General features: G+C 40.7%; 2 protein-coding genes across 2 annotated transcripts in view; both read right to left on the bottom strand.

Moving 5' to 3' along the window:
* The window catches only part of aph1b (APH1B gamma secretase subunit), a 442,239-nt gene that overhangs the window by 281,506 nt on the left and 142,009 nt on the right, over nucleotides 1-18,724 (bottom strand). The gene's annotated exons all lie outside the window — the stretch shown is intronic.
* The window catches only part of otog (otogelin), a 192,152-nt gene that overhangs the window by 42,528 nt on the left and 130,900 nt on the right, over nucleotides 1-18,724 (bottom strand). Inside the window, exons 22-37 of the mRNA XM_037692610.1 lie at nucleotides 18,185-18,302; nucleotides 15,865-15,944; nucleotides 14,412-14,512; nucleotides 13,120-13,198; nucleotides 12,703-13,000; nucleotides 12,531-12,601; nucleotides 11,958-12,049; nucleotides 9,080-9,257; nucleotides 8,813-8,964; nucleotides 8,635-8,724; nucleotides 8,356-8,542; nucleotides 5,110-5,324; nucleotides 4,792-4,930; nucleotides 4,437-4,625; nucleotides 598-807; nucleotides 396-500 (exon numbers count right to left, since the gene is read on the bottom strand). Coding sequence (XP_037548538.1) covers nucleotides 396-500; nucleotides 598-807; nucleotides 4,437-4,625; nucleotides 4,792-4,930; nucleotides 5,110-5,324; nucleotides 8,356-8,542; nucleotides 8,635-8,724; nucleotides 8,813-8,964; nucleotides 9,080-9,257; nucleotides 11,958-12,049; nucleotides 12,531-12,601; nucleotides 12,703-13,000; nucleotides 13,120-13,198; nucleotides 14,412-14,512; nucleotides 15,865-15,944; nucleotides 18,185-18,302 — 2,304 coding nt within the window. The remainder of the gene's footprint in view (nucleotides 1-395; nucleotides 501-597; nucleotides 808-4,436; nucleotides 4,626-4,791; nucleotides 4,931-5,109; nucleotides 5,325-8,355; nucleotides 8,543-8,634; nucleotides 8,725-8,812; nucleotides 8,965-9,079; nucleotides 9,258-11,957; nucleotides 12,050-12,530; nucleotides 12,602-12,702; nucleotides 13,001-13,119; nucleotides 13,199-14,411; nucleotides 14,513-15,864; nucleotides 15,945-18,184; nucleotides 18,303-18,724) is intronic.

The following is an 18,724-nucleotide window of genomic DNA, read 5'->3' as shown; positions in this document are numbered from 1 at the left end:
TATGGTGGTGGCCATCTAGGCTTTGGACATTACAATTCAACTTCTGATAGTGACATTTACCATGTCCAGGTGCTGCCACACACCAAAATGGAATTTGATCCTTTGCTTATTTTTCAAGTCATCCAGCTCACAAGGTCAACATATATACATTTATGACGTCAGCCATCATGGATTTTGTTGTGCCAACCCATTTCTTGATGGCGACCTTTCGTTCACCTGGATGCAGCCACACACCAAAATGACCTCACTTGGTTTTAAAGTTATCATGCTCACAATATGCACAGATGGACGGAGGGTATTTACAATTCCCCACCTTCGCTCCTCGATGGGGTACAAAGAGTTCAGGCTTTTTGTGAATTAGTGATTTAGTGGTGATCGGTCAAATGGAAACTCACCACAAACATGTTCTGGACAGCAGGAGTCTGATCTGTAGTACGACACCATCTTCTCCTCATATTTACACTCAATAGGCAGCTGGTCACACAGACTCTGGTTACACACTACAGAGTCACACATTAGACCATTACACAGTTGATTTTACAAATCACTCTTGTTTACTGGTCTTCATACGTTTAGGAGCTGATCTGGTAGTCTTACCACAGATTTTACGTGGACAGCAACTGGTGTCGTCTGCCATGCTGATGATCATCTCTCCTGCGCGATGGCACACCGGCGCTGGTGTGCTGGAGCAGTTGAACTCCACTGGAACGATGGTGTCGTTGTCGCAGCGGTACATGCAGCAGCCATCCTTCGAGGCTGTCCACACCTCTCCGTGTGCACGGGGAACACCAGAACCATCAGTGCAGGCTGCAGCAACAAGAACACTGCACCTCAGTTAAAAACACCTGGACTATACTGAATGTACTTGATACACCCACCAGAACCAGCATTAGACCAGGAAGCAGAAAATGTGGATTTATGTTTTTCAACTGGTTTCTCTAATTTAACCACATACAAGAATTGTGCTGATATTAACATTTGATCTGTGGTCCATAAACTGTGGTGCTGCTGGTCCATAGCTGCTTTTTATATTTTGTCATCCCCCGTTTGTCAGATTTGGTCAACAGTATACTGTTTAATATAAACTTGAAAAGGGAATCATCAAAGTCTTTGTGCAACTTTTTATGCGTTTTGTTTTCCTAGCCGTGTGCGCAGGGGGTGGGGGCAATGATTGTCTTTAGAATCAGGTGGGTAATAGCAGACATAAAAAGCCTACTTTATCATTGGTTTGTTTTGGACATATATGTGTAACAGTTTAATTTTCATACACAATCTGGTTTTAAAAAAGAAAATCTAAGTATTTGTGATTAAAGAAGTGTGTACAAAGGCTTACCGCCAAGTGGACGACAGTCAGTAATGGAAATAAAGGTGCTGAGAACATTTTAAGCATTCTTCAAAATTTATATTTAAGCTTTTATTAATGTTTTGTTGACACGTTTGTTGATGAACACTATAACAAACAAAACAAGCGGAACACAAAGTCCCTGTCATGGAGAGACTTGAATAGTGAATCTGTATAGTTTTCCAGATGAGTGTCAGGGAATGATAGAAAATGTTTTTACTGCAAGATATTCAGATACATTGTGAAGAACAGTGGAGATTTTTAATTTTTTTCCTTGTCCAAGGCAGCGCAGAGAGACTGATTCTGGCAGGTGGAGGGAGAATTTTCATTTATAACTAGGCATGACGGTGGAGCCAAGGGTGGCCTTGGTCACCATAGATTAATCTTTGGCCACCCCACCCATCACTACAACCATATGAGCATAGGTGTCACAACAATTATATGTGAAGGGGATGTGTGCCCCCAACATTTAAAAAATATTCATTTGGACCCCCCCCCACACACACACACACACACACACACACACATTTACCATGAAATATTAGTTCACCCAGTGCTGTTTCAATTTCTTCGTGAACAAATCCATTCCACTTGATTAACAGGAGAATAGTCAAACCACTAAAACTCCACTCTGGGTTTTCCTGGTTACCTACAACAACGCACCACACGCAGTGTTTCCTCGAGGTCACTTGGCTTGGCAGGACACTCATTTCTGAGGGTTTTTGAGTGGGGTTTTTTGTAGACGAGGCAGGGGGAGGAGGGGGACACACCTCTGTGTTGCGCCTTAACTTAGCACTACATTAGTGCTGGCAGTTGTCGATGGGGGTGAGGGGGGAAGAGCTCTTGGTCACTCTAAAATAGTTACTCAATCAAGTGTTTACATGTGTAGGTAAACGTAGATGTTTAACAACCCGTTAAAATACACTAGAATGCAGGGAATGGCCTCTATTTTATTCAAAATTGTGGGGGGAGGACCCCCAGACCCCCACACCCCCATTAGTGTGTCTCTCCCCCCACATTACAAATTTTTCTGAGGCCAATGCATATAAGGAATCTATGCCGTGTAACACTCCTTCACAGCACCTTGTATCTACAGAAGTTACTGTCTCAACGTGAAGTGACCCAGTGACTGTTTTTCAAAAAATTGTTTACACCTGGCCAGGCTGATGCAGATCAATTTAAAAATGTAAAAATGGGTCCAATTATTCAGTTTGCCTGATGCAGCTCTAACTGAACCAATTGAATCAGGTGTGTTGGAGCAGGAAAACGTCTACATCATACAGGACAACGGGTCCTGAAGACCAGGGTTAGGAAGCCCGGAGCTACAATACAATAATACAATGAAACTTTATTTATAAAGCACTTTAAAACAACACTGTTGGCTCAAGTGCTGTACACTGATTTAAAAAAAGCATAAAATCAAGCAAAGAAACAATTAAATCAAAAACAGTAAAACAAAATGAACTGTAAAATCATAAAAACAGCCAATAAAAAAATAAAAGTCATTGTATCAAGCTGAGTTACAAGTCCAAAACAAAAATGTGTTTCAAGAAGATTAGAAACATTTTACTCATTAGTATATGGGAATATTCTGAATCTGATTGAAATGAACTGGGATCTATTGGAACTGAATCGATTGTTTTTAGAAGAACTTAAATTGGACCTTTGTGGTTCTTGTATAGCATCTTGAAATGGCTCTTACTGTGAATTGGTGCAAAAAACCCCAAAAAAATCCTCAGTTGGTTACATAATGTGTTTTTATTCGACAATCCACACTTTATTTATTATTTAATTTTCAAATGCACTTTGTAATTATTTTTGTACTTACTGAACGATAAATTGATTATGACAGAGCTTTAGGGCCACGCTAAGAAAAAAATTGCGAGTAAAATGTCATAAAATTACGAGAATAAAGTCATACAAGAATAAAGTTGAAATATTACAAAATAAACTTGTAAATTACAAGAATAAAGCCTAAATATTACGAGAATAAATTTGTAGTATTGTGAGAATAAAGTTATAATATTACAAAAATAAATTTGAAGTATTTTGAGAATAAACTTATAATATTACGAGAATAAACTCGTAATTTACTACAATAAAGTCAAAATATTATGAGAATAAATTTGAAGTATTACAAGAATAAAGTCGAAACATTACAAAAATAAAGTCATAATATTACGAGAATAAACTCGTAATATATTCCTGGGTCGGCTCCACCTGCTGTGGACAGCCTCCAATGAGAGTCACTGTGTTTATGTAGTAGTCCATGATCATTTTTGGGTCACTGATTGTGAAATATGCCTCCATACACATTACGTGACGATTAAATATGTCATTGCAGCCATTAATTACAATGCCACACAGCTTCAGTTTATCATAAGAATGCATATGAAACAGTACGTTGGGCCCCCTGCTATTGTATTGCTGACGTAAACATTCAAAGTCAAAAGTCAAAGGTTCATTATTTGTCATTCCACCACAAGTGGTGCATGTGGTGGAATGAAATTGTGTACACAAGGTCCCAGTTACATCTGAAAAAAGTATAAAATGTAAAAGAAAAACAGTAATAAGATGTAAGATATGAACTAAGAGAAACGTTAAACTAAAAAAAACACTAAGCACTAATAATACAAAAACAATACGCCGAACAACAGCACAAATATTCAACATTCATCATTTTACTACTTTTTCATGTAGGAGTTCTGATAATATTACGACTTTATTCTCATACGATTATGACTTTATTCTCGTATTGTTTCTACTTTATTCTCGTAATATTACAAATTTTTTCTCGTAATATTATGACTTTATTGTCGTTTGTAATGGTTTTTTTTTCTTAGTGTGGACCTAAAGCTCCATTGTAATTGACAACAAATACTAGAAAGTTTAAAAAAATGTTCACACCATTTGGAAAAGTATTTAGAAAACCTCTGTGAGAGTCATAACTGCAGCTGATTCATTACAAAAAAATATTGGGCTCAGTTTGGCTTTTTGAAATAAAGCTTGTTTAACTGCACTTTGTGACAGATCATATATTTGTTTTCTTTGCATGTGATCGTTTTGCTCTTAGACTGACGTGACCCAGTCTTACCACATTTCTCGTGGGGGATGCAGAGTGCGGAGTACGGCCGGTGGAGCAGCGTTCCCTCCGGGCACACGCAGCCCTCGGTCAGACCTGAACAGTGGTCCGGATCAGAGTCGAAGTCGTGGTTTGGACAGGACTGGGACGTGCACGCCGGAAGACAGGCCTGATATTGCAGAGTGTCAGAACACGCAAAAGCTGCAGGAAAACAAAAACATACTAACTCCAATATTTCCAGTTAAAGGGAAAACAGTCAAATGAATAATGTTTCTAAATTTAGCAACACGATGAACCAGCTTGAATCCAAGATAACTGATTTCACAGAATTAGCTGTAAATGGTATTTTCTGCAACAGAAATCTTACGACAGTAATCTGGACTCCTCCACTCGATGCAGATATTAAACTTATGGCATGACGCCACATAAGCAGCCAGAGCTACACACTGGTTGTTGACATATTCAGAGTCTCGCACCCAAACTTCACAAAACGTCATGGGGGGCACCTGAAAACACAGAAACAATAATTTCTAAATTACTAGCACACTAAATACTATGATCCAGCATCTGTACAGTATTTAAGGTCTCTGATCCTGTCTGGGTATCAGACCTGTTTGCTGATTCAGAACCATTAAATCTTGAAAATTGTGACACTTAAAACCAGTTTAAAGTCGGTATTACGTACAAAGACATGGCAGGGGGTGAAGGAGGGGTTCTCCAGCATGGCCAGGCAATGGGAGCAGTCACTGGTGGAGCAGTTGTGATCACGAAGACGGCTGTAGCTGATGTAGCCGGTTGTGTTGGCAACCTGCCAGCTATCAGTGAACAGAGCCTCGCTTACGCCCAGCGTGGTGCCGTTGGGCAGGGTCAGATCGTTGGTTGGGTCTCCATCACAGAAGCCTGAAGTGTTTGAGTAAAGGAGAGGTTAAGGTTCTCATTGAAAACTACAAAATTAAAAAAAACATTACAATGAACATCAACTGTAGTTTTAAACAATTACCGTATAATTGCATGTAGCGTAATTTCTGGACTATAGGCCAGTACTCTTCACACGCTCAGAACCCCACGGCTTATACAGCGCTGCGGATAAATTATGGATTTTTTTTCTTTTTTTGGACGAGCGAACGAGCTTCATGCGGCCAAAACATTTAGCAAAACCATTGCTGGAGGAGTTAAAGAGTAAATGTTTGTAGTTTTTGAGATGAGTGTTTTTCTGGACTAGAATCGAACAGGAAATGCAAGTAAACCTTAATGTTTTTAGGGAAAGATGTTCAAAGCCAAGATCGCCGCGCTCAGCCGAGCCACAGCTTCACAGGCTCCTGGTGAACTTGATCTTTTTCTGTTTTTGTTGTTTTTGTTTTAATCTTTTTTTGCACCTACAATGTTCAACCAAGACCGGGTAGGACCGCAACACCCTTGTGGAGTTTTCTGTGTTGCTGCCTTGCCATCCTGCCATCGTGGTTCAGTCCTTCCAGCCTCGGGCTCAGGCCTGTCATGGCGGCTGTCTCCATGATCCTCCATATCCCTGCACGGACCCATTCGGTTCCGTGGATGTTCTCAGTCTGCCAGACCTGGTTCTGGAGGGCAGTCTGGGAGGGAAGCTGCTGTGGTCCTTATTATCATCATGCTGCTGAAGGGACCTGCTAAAAAGACCTGCTAACAAGACCACGCCACTAACCGAACCATGCTGCGAACAGTACCATGGTGCCAATGGGACCATGATGCTAAGATAACCTCACTGTCATCAGAACCACTCTGCCAATAGGACCATGTTGCTGTAGATTTATTTATTTTTCAATTTTTGCATCTTGTTTCTGTATTTTTGTTGCATGCTTTGAATAAATCTCAGTTTATGTTAGTTTAGTTTAAGTTAGTGCTCACATTAAGCGTGTAAATTATAGCCGAACCAAACCTATGAGATTCATGCTGCTGTTGTTCAGTGTACTGTTTTGCAGTATTCGTGACTGGCATATATTTTAGAACTTTTGGCGTACCGTTGGGCGTTTGTTTAACGTATATATTAATTGATGTCTTAAATCCTTATTTACCGTTTCTTTTTACACTTTATAGTTTTGCTATTGTTGGATAACTGGGACCCTGTGTACACAATTTTGTTCCACCTCATGTACCACATGTGATGTGAATGACAATAAAGAGCCTTGAATCCTAGAATCAAGGTTCAAGGTTCTTTATTCATCATACACAAAACATGTGGTACATGTGGTGGAACAAAATTGTGTACACAGGGTCCCAGTTACGTCAAACAAAAGTATTAAAATGTAAAAGAAAAACAGTAAAAAGATAAGACACAAAACTAAAAAAAAGTTAATAAAAATACACTAAACACTAGTAGTACAAAAACAATACTCCGAACAGCAGCATGAACATGAGTGAGTGAGCAGACGAGTACAAATGAATCAAGGGGTTAGGAGTAACAGTGTCTATAGTAAGAGAGGATTTTTTTGTCCAGTGCAGAGTGACAAATCTTTGCAAATGGAGTGAGCAATTTTATCCACAACGAGGTGTAGTGGTGTAGTCAGGGGGTGGCCAGTGTTGGCCTTGGCCACCATGGATTAATCTTGGGTCACCACAATTATTTGAGGAAACTATACTTTTAAGCCTCCCTGCAAAAGTCTATTCAGGGGTACTGGAGAAGCGAGTCCAGTCGTTGGTCGAACCTCAGATCTAGAAGAAACAATGTGGGTTCCGTCCTGGCCATGGAACACTGGACCAGTTCTTTACCCTCACTAGGGTTCTCAAGGGGTCATGGGATTTTGCCCATCCAATCTACATGTGTTTTGTGGGCTTGGGAAAAGGCATTCGACTGTGTACCTTGGGGTATACTGTGGGGGTACTCCGTGAGTATGGGATTAGGAGCCTGTTGTAAAGGACTGTTCGGTCCCTATACAAGTGGTGTGAAAGTTTGGTTTGCATTGTCGGTAGTAAGTTGGACCCCTTCAAGGTGGGAGTTGGACTCCGCCAGGGCTGCCCATTGTCACTGATTCTGTTCATAACTTTTATGGACAGAATTTCTCGGTGTAGCCAAGGGGATGGAGGGATTCCGGCTCGGTGGCCTCAGGATTCCATCTCTGCTCTTTGCAGATGATGTGGTCCTGTTGGTGTCATCCTGCCGTGATCTTCAGCTCTCACTGGAGAGGTTCGCAGCAGAGTGTGAAGCCGCTGGGATTAAAATCACCACCCCTACAAATCTGAGGCCATGGTTCTCAACCGGAAAATGATGGATTGCTCTCTTCAGGTTGAGGGTGAAGTTCTGCTTCAAGTGGAGGAGTTCAAGTATATCGGGGTTTTGTTCATGAGTGAGGGAAGAATGGAGCGTGAGATTGGCAGATGAATTGGTGCAGTATCTGCAGTATTGCGGACTCTGTACCAGTACGTTGTGGTGAAGAGCAAGCTGAACTGTAAGGCAAAGCTCTCTGTTTACCGATCGGTCTATGTCACTACCCTCATCTATGGTCACGAGCTCTGGGTAGTGACCAAAAGAATGAGATCGCAGATACAGGTGGTTGAAATGTTTCCTCTGCAGGGTAGCTGAACTCTCCCTAAGAAATAGGGTGAGAAGTTCAGTTATCCGGGAGAGATTCGGAGTAGAACCACTGCTCCTCCACATCGAGTGGAGCCAGTTGAGGTGGTTCGGGCATCTGGTAAGGATGCCCCCTGGTCGCCTCCCTAGGGAGGTTCATATATGGTGGTGGGCATCTTGGATTTTGACATGGCAACCCAATTTTTTAATTGTGACCTTTCTTAAACCTAGATGTAGCCACAAACCAAAATGGAAGCTGTTACCTCACTTATTTTTCAAATTATCCAGCACAAAACATGTACCAATGGACAGACAGTCAGTCGGAGGGCATTTTAAATTCCCCCTCTTTACTTCGTGATGTGGAACAAAATGGTCTGGTTTTGCTCTTACCACAGAGACCCATGGTGGGAAGCTTCTTGCTCAAGCTGTCAGTGTCAATCACCATCATGCCGGTGCTGTGGAACCACTGCACCTTGAGACCACTTGGGCTGCGGATCAGGTACATGTTGCCCGTGTCGTAGATCTCAAAGCCATGCTTTTTAAAACGGGGCTTGGCGTATCGAGAGTTGACATAGAGCTGATAGAAAATACAAAATGCATGTTGAAACAGAGTTAATTATCTTGACAAATTGTAGTTAAAATAAGCAGTAAGATTAGTGTGGCTCTTACTCTCCTCTGCAGTCTGTTGATGACAACGTGATTGGATTTATGTGTGATGTTGAGTGAGACCAGACACAGGTGGGTGAAATTCCACTTGAGCTTTGGAAAGAAAAATGAAATCAAGTAAACCCAGTTGTCAGATTTAAAAGTGCCAAGAAAACTGAACAAGTGAGCTGGTGTCTCTCACCGGTGACTCTGAGTCAGCCGGACATTCCTGAACCAGAACGCTGAGAGTCTCATTGGACAGCTGGGTCATGATATATGAAGCAGCCTTGAAGATGGCAAAGCTGTTCCCGTCAAACGTGATCACATTCAGATCAGGAAACATGGAGCATCGACCTGCAATACACACAGTAAGTACAGCTAAAATAAAATCTGCTGCTTGCAGATGTCTGAGGGAGACATTTAAGACAAAAAACTAGGACAAAAAAATCATGTCTCTGTATTTTCTTACACGGACAGTCCCACTTCGGGCAGCACTTGTCTCCATTGACCAGAACTGCATATCCAAGCAAGCCACAGTTGGGAGGTCCCGCTGTGAAGGGGCAACTCTGGGATTTGTTGAACAGAACTAGCTGGTTGTTGACGCAGATGTACTTTGTGCATTCATCAATAATTTCAGCGTATGGAGGCTGAACAAACGAGAAGACAAGACGCTGAAAACACAGGACTCACAAGACACAAACTGGACTAGAAATGGACAGTTAGGGAACGTTTAAAGGTCAAAACACACAGGGGTGTATGACACACTTAAAAAGCATGCCACTATTATCAGTGTTGATCTCACATATTTAGTGTGCCACCCAACATCTCAGCACAGCTCTGTTTTTAAGTACAGCTGCACATTAAAAACCCGTTATTGCCAAACTAATTTTTGCATGAAACATACCGGGTCTCATAGCAGCCTAGTAATGTGTTTAAAATTATTGTCTCTTTTGGATTTATATACAAAATAGAATTTATGACTTATTGACTTGCCTTATATGAAGTAGACATTCATATTTTACTTTTAGGAGTAATTAATTAGTCTCTTTCTCTACTGTTTCCTCTTGTGGTAAGTATAAAAATGTAGATGAAAGCAATGATTACCAGCAATGTTCTCTGTCGGTTTCTCGGTACTCTCCCCTGTGAGTTGAATTTTTGGTTATATTTTTGAGTGCTGTGAGACACTGTATAATTTAGTATCGACCAAGTAATTTAGGGCCAACATCGCTGATATCATTATCAATCCTGATGGTGATTCTGATACTTTTTAATAATTCAAGTGGATGCATCTTATTGCTAAATCTGAATGAAAATATAAAACCTTAAGTTATTTTCCGTTAGCCTATTAATAAAATGAAATCCAGCACAGACTCAGACAAAGTTTATGAGTAAATAGATAATACATTATTACTTGCTGTTGTATCATTTTGGGGTTGAAAATTTAACTACATGGCACTCCTTATCATTGTCAGTCCATGCTGCAGCTGGGCCTAAACAAACCAGACCTCGAGTCACATGGCGGTACAGCATCAAAGCACAAGAGAGGGAGGAGGAGCAGAGCGTGGCTGCTTCGCTGCATGCAGTGACAAGAGCAGCACTTGGAAGCAGCAGGACAGACTCAGACAGCCATGGACAGCCATCAAAACCACAGCAACCCATACTGAAAAGCTCAAACTATGGTATTGATACTATTTTTAGGGATGCACGATCCACATTTTGTAACTTCCGATTCGATCCCGATACCTAAATCTGGATATCGGCCAATACCAATACCGTCCCGATATCATCATCAGTACTGATTTTATATGAGGCTGTAATAATCGCTTTATAGGCAAGTACAATTTGTACAAATATATGCATGTCCAAAAAGGCAACATGAGGTAAGTTTTTTGAATGTTGGATAAATTTCAAAGTTAGAATTAAATTCTGCTAACACAAAACACGTTTTTTTGTTTTATTCCTAGCTTTAAAGTGGCTATTAAAGTGATTAAACGGCTTCAAACACCTGCTAAATTCATGGCATAAACCAACAGACATGTTCCTGTTTTTAATATTTTACATTGCTTTATAATGTAGCTGTTTTTGTTTCGTTTTTTTTAAATATATATAATTTTCTTGTATTTTTCAATTCATATGCTTTTTATGATTGTCTACTGTTGTACTGATAAATAGCTCCTGGAGGGTAAACTATATCTTGACTGCAAGTATCAAGCTGAGAAATCCTTCGCTTTCTACAACTGATAGCGGTTGGTCATTAATTATGATGAAGTTTATCAACTTATCGGTAAACATTCGAGCTCCGTGGCTTCAGCAGTGTGTTATTCTCGTTCAGTCCGGAGAAGGCAGTCTGATGTCGGTCAGCCGCGCTCAGTCTGCCCCTCCTCCAAGACGGGCAGAGTGAGAGGGCAGACTGAGCGTGGCTGACCGAAATCAGACTGCCTTCTCCGGACTGAACAAAAATAACACACCGCTGAAGCCCTGGAGCTCGAATGTCCAACGTAAACCTAACTTTACCACAGTTTAATGTGGTGCTATGGCTCTGCAGACATTGCACGTTGCTGTCTTGCTTTGTGGTGTTTCTAGTATAAAATACTTCCACACAGTGGATATGTTTAGATGAAAAGTTGGTTAGCCATTAGCCACAGTGCTACTGCACGTTTTAGCTGGCTGCAAACTATGAAATGGATTTCCGGAATGTGAGACGGGTCTTATTACTCTGGGTTCATGAGACACGCCTCCGTTCAGGAAATCCATTCCATAGTTTGAAGCCAACGTGCAGAGCAGCTGGCAGGGAATTGCATGAGGAGACGTTTTACTTGGAGACAAGCATGCATCTTGGATCGGAAATCTCTGCAGGTTGGATCGGAAAAAATCCGATATGTAAATTATGCTGGTATCGGAGCCTGATACTGATACTGGATCGGATCAGCCCCATCCCTAACTATTACATCGATATCATTCAATATCAATACCTACTGCAGTATCAATAATATAGTCAATAGTCAATATATGAACTACGCGCTACTCTTATTTTTACTAAGTAAGACAAAGTAATATTGGACTTGTCAGAAGTGAAAGTTTTAATCCAACTAATTAGTTGCAGCTGCTACCTGCTGTAATATTCTTAAAATAATTACTCTACGGGTATTTATCTTCTATACAATCAGAAAACAGCTGCAACGTACCTTTGAGAGTTGAACTACTGATTTCAACACATATATTTAGTGATCAAAGTGTGTTCCATGTTTGTTGAAGGTACTGTTTAACGCTGAAATCTTGATGTGTTTTGATTTGATTTAGAGTAATTCATCTTGTGTTTCTGAAGGAAGCTGTAATAGTAAACTTACTGTGCACATCCTCATAGGTGTTGCCGTCAAAGATGGTGATTGCTCTGCTGAGCGGCTCGTTGTTTCCCACGGTGTATGAACAGAAATTGAAGCTGAAGACATCGTTTCACCAGGGCTTGTATGAATCAACTGACCCATGGTGGCAGATGGTGGGGAAGTCATTTCCACCCATAAACCTGGAATACTAGGTTCATGGGTGGAGACAGCTCTATCAGGTAGTTGGGATGTGGATGGTCGGACATCAGCCTCTTTGGTTGATAATGTCCTCTCAGGTGTAGTTGACTTTCTGGTGGGGACAACTGTAGATGATTGGGTTGTTGTCATTGTAAGACCCAGGACTTGGGATGTTGAGGTGGTCAGACGAGGACTTGCTGTAGATGTGTGAACATGTTTGGTTGTGTTTGTTGATTTAATGGTAGAAGACATTATTGTTGATATGGTGACTGGAGCAACCGTTGGAGACCCAAGAGTGGTTGATCTGGTGGTTACAGCTGAGGGTCTTGTTGTCATGGTCACCCTAGCAGTAACCGGCCTTATCGTTAAAGTGGCTCTGGGAGTAACTTTTGTTGTTACCAGAACTCTGGGTGTTGTCCGGAAGGTGGTTGTCTGTACAGTGGTAGAAGATATTGTTGTGGGTGTAGGCTCTGATGACACCAGCTGTGTTATGAGTTTGTCCAAAACTGTAGTCGCATTTGGAGCTGCCCCAGAAGTTGTTGTGTGCAGCAGGGGCAAGGAGGGAGATGACATGGTAGTAAGTTTGGTTGACACCTGCACTCTGTCCGTCAATGGTTGTTTTGCCTCTGTAATCGGCTGAAGGACAACAGGTCTAAGAGTGGTGGTAGCAACAGAGGGTGTAGCTCCTGTAGGGGCTGTTGTGAGGGAGCTTTCAGAAGAGGCAGGCACAGGTGGATGTGTAGTTGTAACCAGCTCTTTGGTTGTGGTGACTACACTTTCTGGGATGGAAATTTTCTGCATTGTTGTCTTAGTGATGGTGGTTGCCACAGCAGGTGATGTTGAAGAGGTAAAAGTTGGTTTGGATGTTGCTGGAACATGAGGAACATCAGTAGCTTTTGTGGACGTGAAAACATGGATGACCTCTGGTAATGTCTTTACTGTAGGTTGGTAGATTGGGGTGGTAGAGGTCTTCCAGTAGGAAAGATACTGTGCCTCGGAGGTTTGCTCAGTGAAGACAGGATGAGTGGAACTCTGTGTTGTTGGTGATGGTGGTACAGCAGTGGTTTCTATAAAAGGTTTTGTGGAGAACAGAAGATCTGAGGACATGGTGGATGTTTCTGGGACCACAAGTGGACTTGAAGTTGCTTTGCTGATGGTAGTTCTCCCTGTTACTGGGACACCAACAGACCAAGAGGTCCTATCAGTGAAAGGTGTTGATGTAGACACAGTAGAAACTGTGGTGTCCGTTGCTGTAGAAACAATGGGGATTCTGGGTCCTGGGGATTCAGATACAGTCACTTTCTTTGTAGTTTGTTGTTCTGTTTCAGTAGTTGTGGTTAAGACAAATGATGAAGTTGTTCTAGGTGTAACATGAGTTGTGGGTAACACAGAAACAGCAGAAGTTGTCTGGTCAGTAGGGATGGTTTGAAAACTCTTTTCTGAGGTAACAAGTTGTGTTGTCTCAGCTATTTTACTGATGGCAGAAGGTAAAACTGGTGTTGAGGATTTTGTAGTCTTTGCTGAAGCTACTGTTGACAAAGATCCAATAACTGTCTCTATAGGAGGTGAGGCTGGAACAAGAGAGGCTGTTGTAGAGCTTGTGCTCAATAAACCAGGCAGGGTGAGAGGTGGTGTTGTTGCTGTTGCTAATGTTGTTGTTGTTGTTAACTCTTCTACAGTTATTATTTTTGTACTGGTGCCTGTATCCACAAAGGTCATTTCACTGGGGACAGTAGTTATGTCTGAAACTCCGGTCATTTCTGAGACTGGAGCAGGAACTCTACTGGAAGCTGATGAACATGTTGTAGTTTTTGCGGTGCCTTCTTTTTGATGGACAACAGCAGTAGTTCTGGTTGTGGTTGGCCCCTCAGCAGAAGTTGTAGTCTGAGCTGTTGCAGTGGTTACAGCTGTGGTAGTGAAGAACAGCTGTTGGGTGTCAGTCAGCTTGGCAGAGGAAGTGTCTATCTTGGAGGTGGTGGTGTGATATGAGACGATGGTCATGTTTGTTGGCTTGGTCCATTTTGTTGCCTCTATTAAAGTAGTGGATGGTGATTCTGTTACTCTAATTGTATATGGTAACTCCACAACTTCTGGCTTCACGGCAGGGTGTTCTGTTGTGGTAGATGGAGTTCTGGAAAGCTCAGGAGCTATAGATGGAGTTGTGCTTTCAGGTAATTTAGACAAGGTGGTCTGTGGGCTCACAGAAGAAATTCTGGGTGTAATTTTTACTGTGGTTTCGGTATGTGGAGAAACAGTGGAAACAAAGGTGGAAATGATGACCTCTGTGGGGGTAGCGGAGGCAGTAATGTTGGTGCTTGTTGCAGAAGTGACAGATGCAGTGCCCACTGTTGTAAGTGGCACAATAACTGGAACCTTGATGCCTGAAATGAACAAATAACCAGTGTTATAGAAAGCACTGAAGCATGAAGGGGAGAAACATAAACATGATAACATTATATTTTCTAATTACGTTTTTTTGGAACTTGTTCCATCTGTGGATGCCATGATGGTATTCTTTTTGATATGCATAATATGCAATTATTAGAAAGGCACATTTTAACATAGGAGTTAGTTGTTATCCACCCTCAGAAAGGTTAATAATGGCAATGTTGTACTGGAGAAACAGCAATAAGAATATAACTTCTGCAAATAAAAAGGAATCGGAGTCCCTCCTGCTTGATCAGTGTTAATAGAGAAGTTAACTTCCAAACTAGTCAGTGTGTGGGGGTAAATGAGGAAACGCAGCACCAGTAGGTGCAAAGCCAAGGTAATATGATAAAGTGAGAGTGCCCAAATCTAATAAAATGAGAATCAGTGCCTGAGAAGTGAGTAATCCAGAGATTCAGATTCAGAGATTCAGAGAGATTTATTTGTCATTCGTATCTCATGTGGTACATGTGGTGGAATGAGATTATGTACACAGGGTCCCAGTTACATCCAACAATAAAATGTAAAAGAAAAACAGTAATAACATCTAAGATATGAACTAAGAAAAACATCAACTAAATATACACTAAGCACTAGTAGCATAAAAACATTACATCGAACAGCAGCACGTAGTAAAGTATGGAGTAATGTGGTACCAGTCATCAACGTGGTGTTTTCTGTTAACATAATTGGTCCATGTTCATGCCTAAATGCTGCATTGCTGCCCTAAAGAAAAATAAGTTTAGTTTATATTTTAATACTTAGCTTTTAACACAATTATAATGATTATCATTTAACTATTATGAGCAGATCTAGTATTGATCCAAGATTGTCAATTTGAACAGTAAATAAATAAATAATAATAATTATAATAATAATAATAGGTTTTTCTATTCAAATTCAGTATTTCTAAAACATTTTTCTATCTGTGTCCTGCTATAAAACTGCAAACATTTTTTTTTATTTTAATTTATAGCAAACAATATTCAGTTATTTTTGCTTTAACAAATGTAAAGATTGTTGTGAATTTTATTTATCATAAAAATATGTTTGTAAAGGTTATTTATTACAAGTTAATTCTTAGAGTATGGATAAATGAATGGTACTCATTAAATAAAAAAATTAATGATGAGCACGGTGAAGATTTTCTTGTGTTTAAATCCATTTATTGTATGTTGCTGTAACAAGTGTTGGTTTAAGCCAAGCTATTAATTTCTGGTATTATTGCTGACCATCAAAGACCAGTTAAAAATATGTTTTATATGTATCTAACTAAATGACATAAAATTCATTAGGACCTACTTACAGTCTTCAACATGAACACACCGTCTGGTGACCTCATCCAGAACCATGTGAGGTGCGCATACAGGAAGGCAAGCCTCCACTCTGTACAAATGAAAGAAAGAAAGAAATCTACAGTGATAGTGTGAGTTTACAAACCAAACTGTAAAACTTCAACGTGATTTATCTGCAATCAAAGCTGGCACCACTGACAAAAACTGATTGGCCTTTTTCTTTTCACATTATTCTCATCCTTTAAGTTGCAGGAGGGTGACACCACCCATCGTCTATGGAGCGGCTTCGGGTGTTATCAGTCCATTAAATGGCTGTTATTAGTTGTTATCAGAGTCAGAGTTTCTTTATTGTAATTCGCACCTCATGTGGTACATGTGGTGGAGCGAAATTATGTACACAGGATCCCAGTTACATCCAACAATAAAATGTAAAAGAAAAACAGTAATAACATCTAAGATATGAAGAAAAACATCAACTAAATATACACTAAGCACTCATAACATAAAACATTACGTCGAACATCAGCACAAACATGAACATGAGTCCGTGTAAGCAGATGAGCACGAATGAACACATCAACATTGAAACAGATCAGCAGCAACATGAAACAGATCAGCAGCGACATTGAAACAGATCAGCAGCAACATTGAAACAGATCAGCAGCAACATGATGTGATTTTTTCACAGTGATTATTCTGGTTAGAAATTCATGAGTCTAACAGCCTCAGGGTAGAAGCTGTTCCTCAGTCTAGTGGTTCTACACTTAATGCTCCTCAACCTCCTTCCTGAGGGGAGCGGGACAAAAAGTGTGTCGCTGGGTGAGTGGGGTCCTTCACGATGCAGGCGGCCCTCCTCCCGCATCTAGAGGTGTAGATGTCTGTGATGGTGGGGAGACTGACTCCGACAGTCTTCTATGCAGCCTACACCACTCTCTGCAAAGTTTTTCTTTCTGCAGCTGTGCAGCCTCCATGCCACACGTTGATGCTGGAGCACAGGATGCTCTCCACTGCACACCTGTACACTCCCTATATGTAGCGGTCAAACTGTCCCACCTACCTCATAGTAGGTTTAAAGGTACGTTATTATCGTTATTATTGCTGATGATAGGCAGCAACAGCGGGGTAAACCAGGAAGTGTCTTTTTAGTTGTTTTCAGCGTATGTAACCCTTTTCCTAAACGTAAGCTTACACCTGACCCTGAGGACCAACCCTAAACTTAACCCCTTTACCTTTGTGCCTAAACCTAACCAAGACCGTAAACCTAACCGCCAGACCCTTTACTCTAAACCTAAGCACGTGAAGCTATTATGAGCAGTAACAAAGGTAAAAACGGAACCTATTATCATCGCTAACAATGCTAACAATGTACCTTTAAACCCACTGGGAGGTACAAGAGGGTCAGTCTGACCGCTAGATATGGAGATGATAACAACTAATAACGGCCATTTAATGGCTGATAACATCCGAAGAGGGTGATCTACGGGTGGACACTTGATGATCACTGATCTACATTAACCCAGTGCCAATGTTCTGTTCTCAACAATGAATTAATAATCAATGTTCACTTTAAAGAAAGCAATCTATTCTTGTTTTCAGCATAATTCCAGCAATTCCCATAAAAATGTGTTTTTATCAAAGGAGTCTGGTGATTTCTAAAGATTCCCATCAGAACAGGTTGCCCTAATTAAATGGTCTTCCAGTTCACCATTAAATTATTTATTTTCTTGTCTCAAGTCATTTTAGATGTAAACAAGCGGTATGCCCATGTCCACGGTGAACAAAAGACAAAACCAATAGAACAGTAGCTAAATATAAACCTAGAAAAAGCTCAAAGCTAAAGTGAGCAAAATAGTACCTGGAAGCCAACATTAACAAGACATTAGCTAAAAGCAAAAACTAGCAAATTAGTACCTAAAAGCTAAAACTAGCAAAACAGTAGCTAAAAGCTAACATTGGTAAATAGTTAAGCAAAATATGACATAAAACCTCAAATTAACAAAACAACAGCTAAAAGCACAAACTAGTAAAACAGTAGCTAACACCTTAAACTTACAAAACAAAGCAAAGATATCTCATTGCATTTTTATGATGAAAAAAAATTGCATTTAGTGATATAATTAAAAAGGTAACAAAAATAAAATTTTAAAGTCATAGCTGCAATGTCTTGATTGAGCTGAACATGCTGAATGGCTGAAATGTATATAAGACACTATTAACAAGAAAAAAGTTGTGTTAATACTAACTGACTGTTCATAAGGATGAAAACAGAGTCCAGCAGAAGATGAACATCAAACCTGTGTTGGCACAAAGGGACAAGGTCAAAGGTCTCACCGAGGGATGGTGGTGCAGGCCTCAGCCAGTGGATCGCTGCAGGTCTTGAAGCAGGGGCTGACACAGGGGTCATATCTCCACTGACATCGAGGACTCGGCGGGGTGTCTGGACTTGGACCTGTTCAAAATATGCATAACTTTTTCACTTTAAGGATCATTTAAGGCTCAGATCACCAGTTGTAAAATCCATCCATCCACCTCTTATCTTTACCCACTTCTTCCTTTTAGGGTCACGGGGGTCACTGTTGCCTATATTGTTGTCACTGATTCTGTTCATAAATTTTATGGACAGCATTTCTCAGTGAGGCAAGGGTGCAGAGGGAGATTGGTTTGATGGCCTCAGGCTTCCATCATTGCCATGTGCAGATGATGTGTCACAGTTTACATTCTGTTTTTTCCTTTTCTCATCACTCTGTTCACTGTTTGACTTTTTCTTGTCTGTTCTCCTGGGGTTTTTCCTCTGCTGCTTCTGCCAGCCTCTTTAAATACCACGCCTCTCTCTCTCTGATTGCTGCTGATGGTTTCCACCTGTTTCTGGGT

The sequence above is a fragment of the Nematolebias whitei genome, chromosome 2, assembly GCF_014905685.2.
Source record: "Nematolebias whitei isolate Nwh7 chromosome 2, NemWhi1, whole genome shotgun sequence".
In the NCBI taxonomy this organism is placed as follows: domain Eukaryota; kingdom Metazoa; phylum Chordata; class Actinopteri; order Cyprinodontiformes; family Rivulidae; genus Nematolebias; species Nematolebias whitei.
This window is presented reverse-complemented; position numbering and strand designations above follow the sequence as displayed.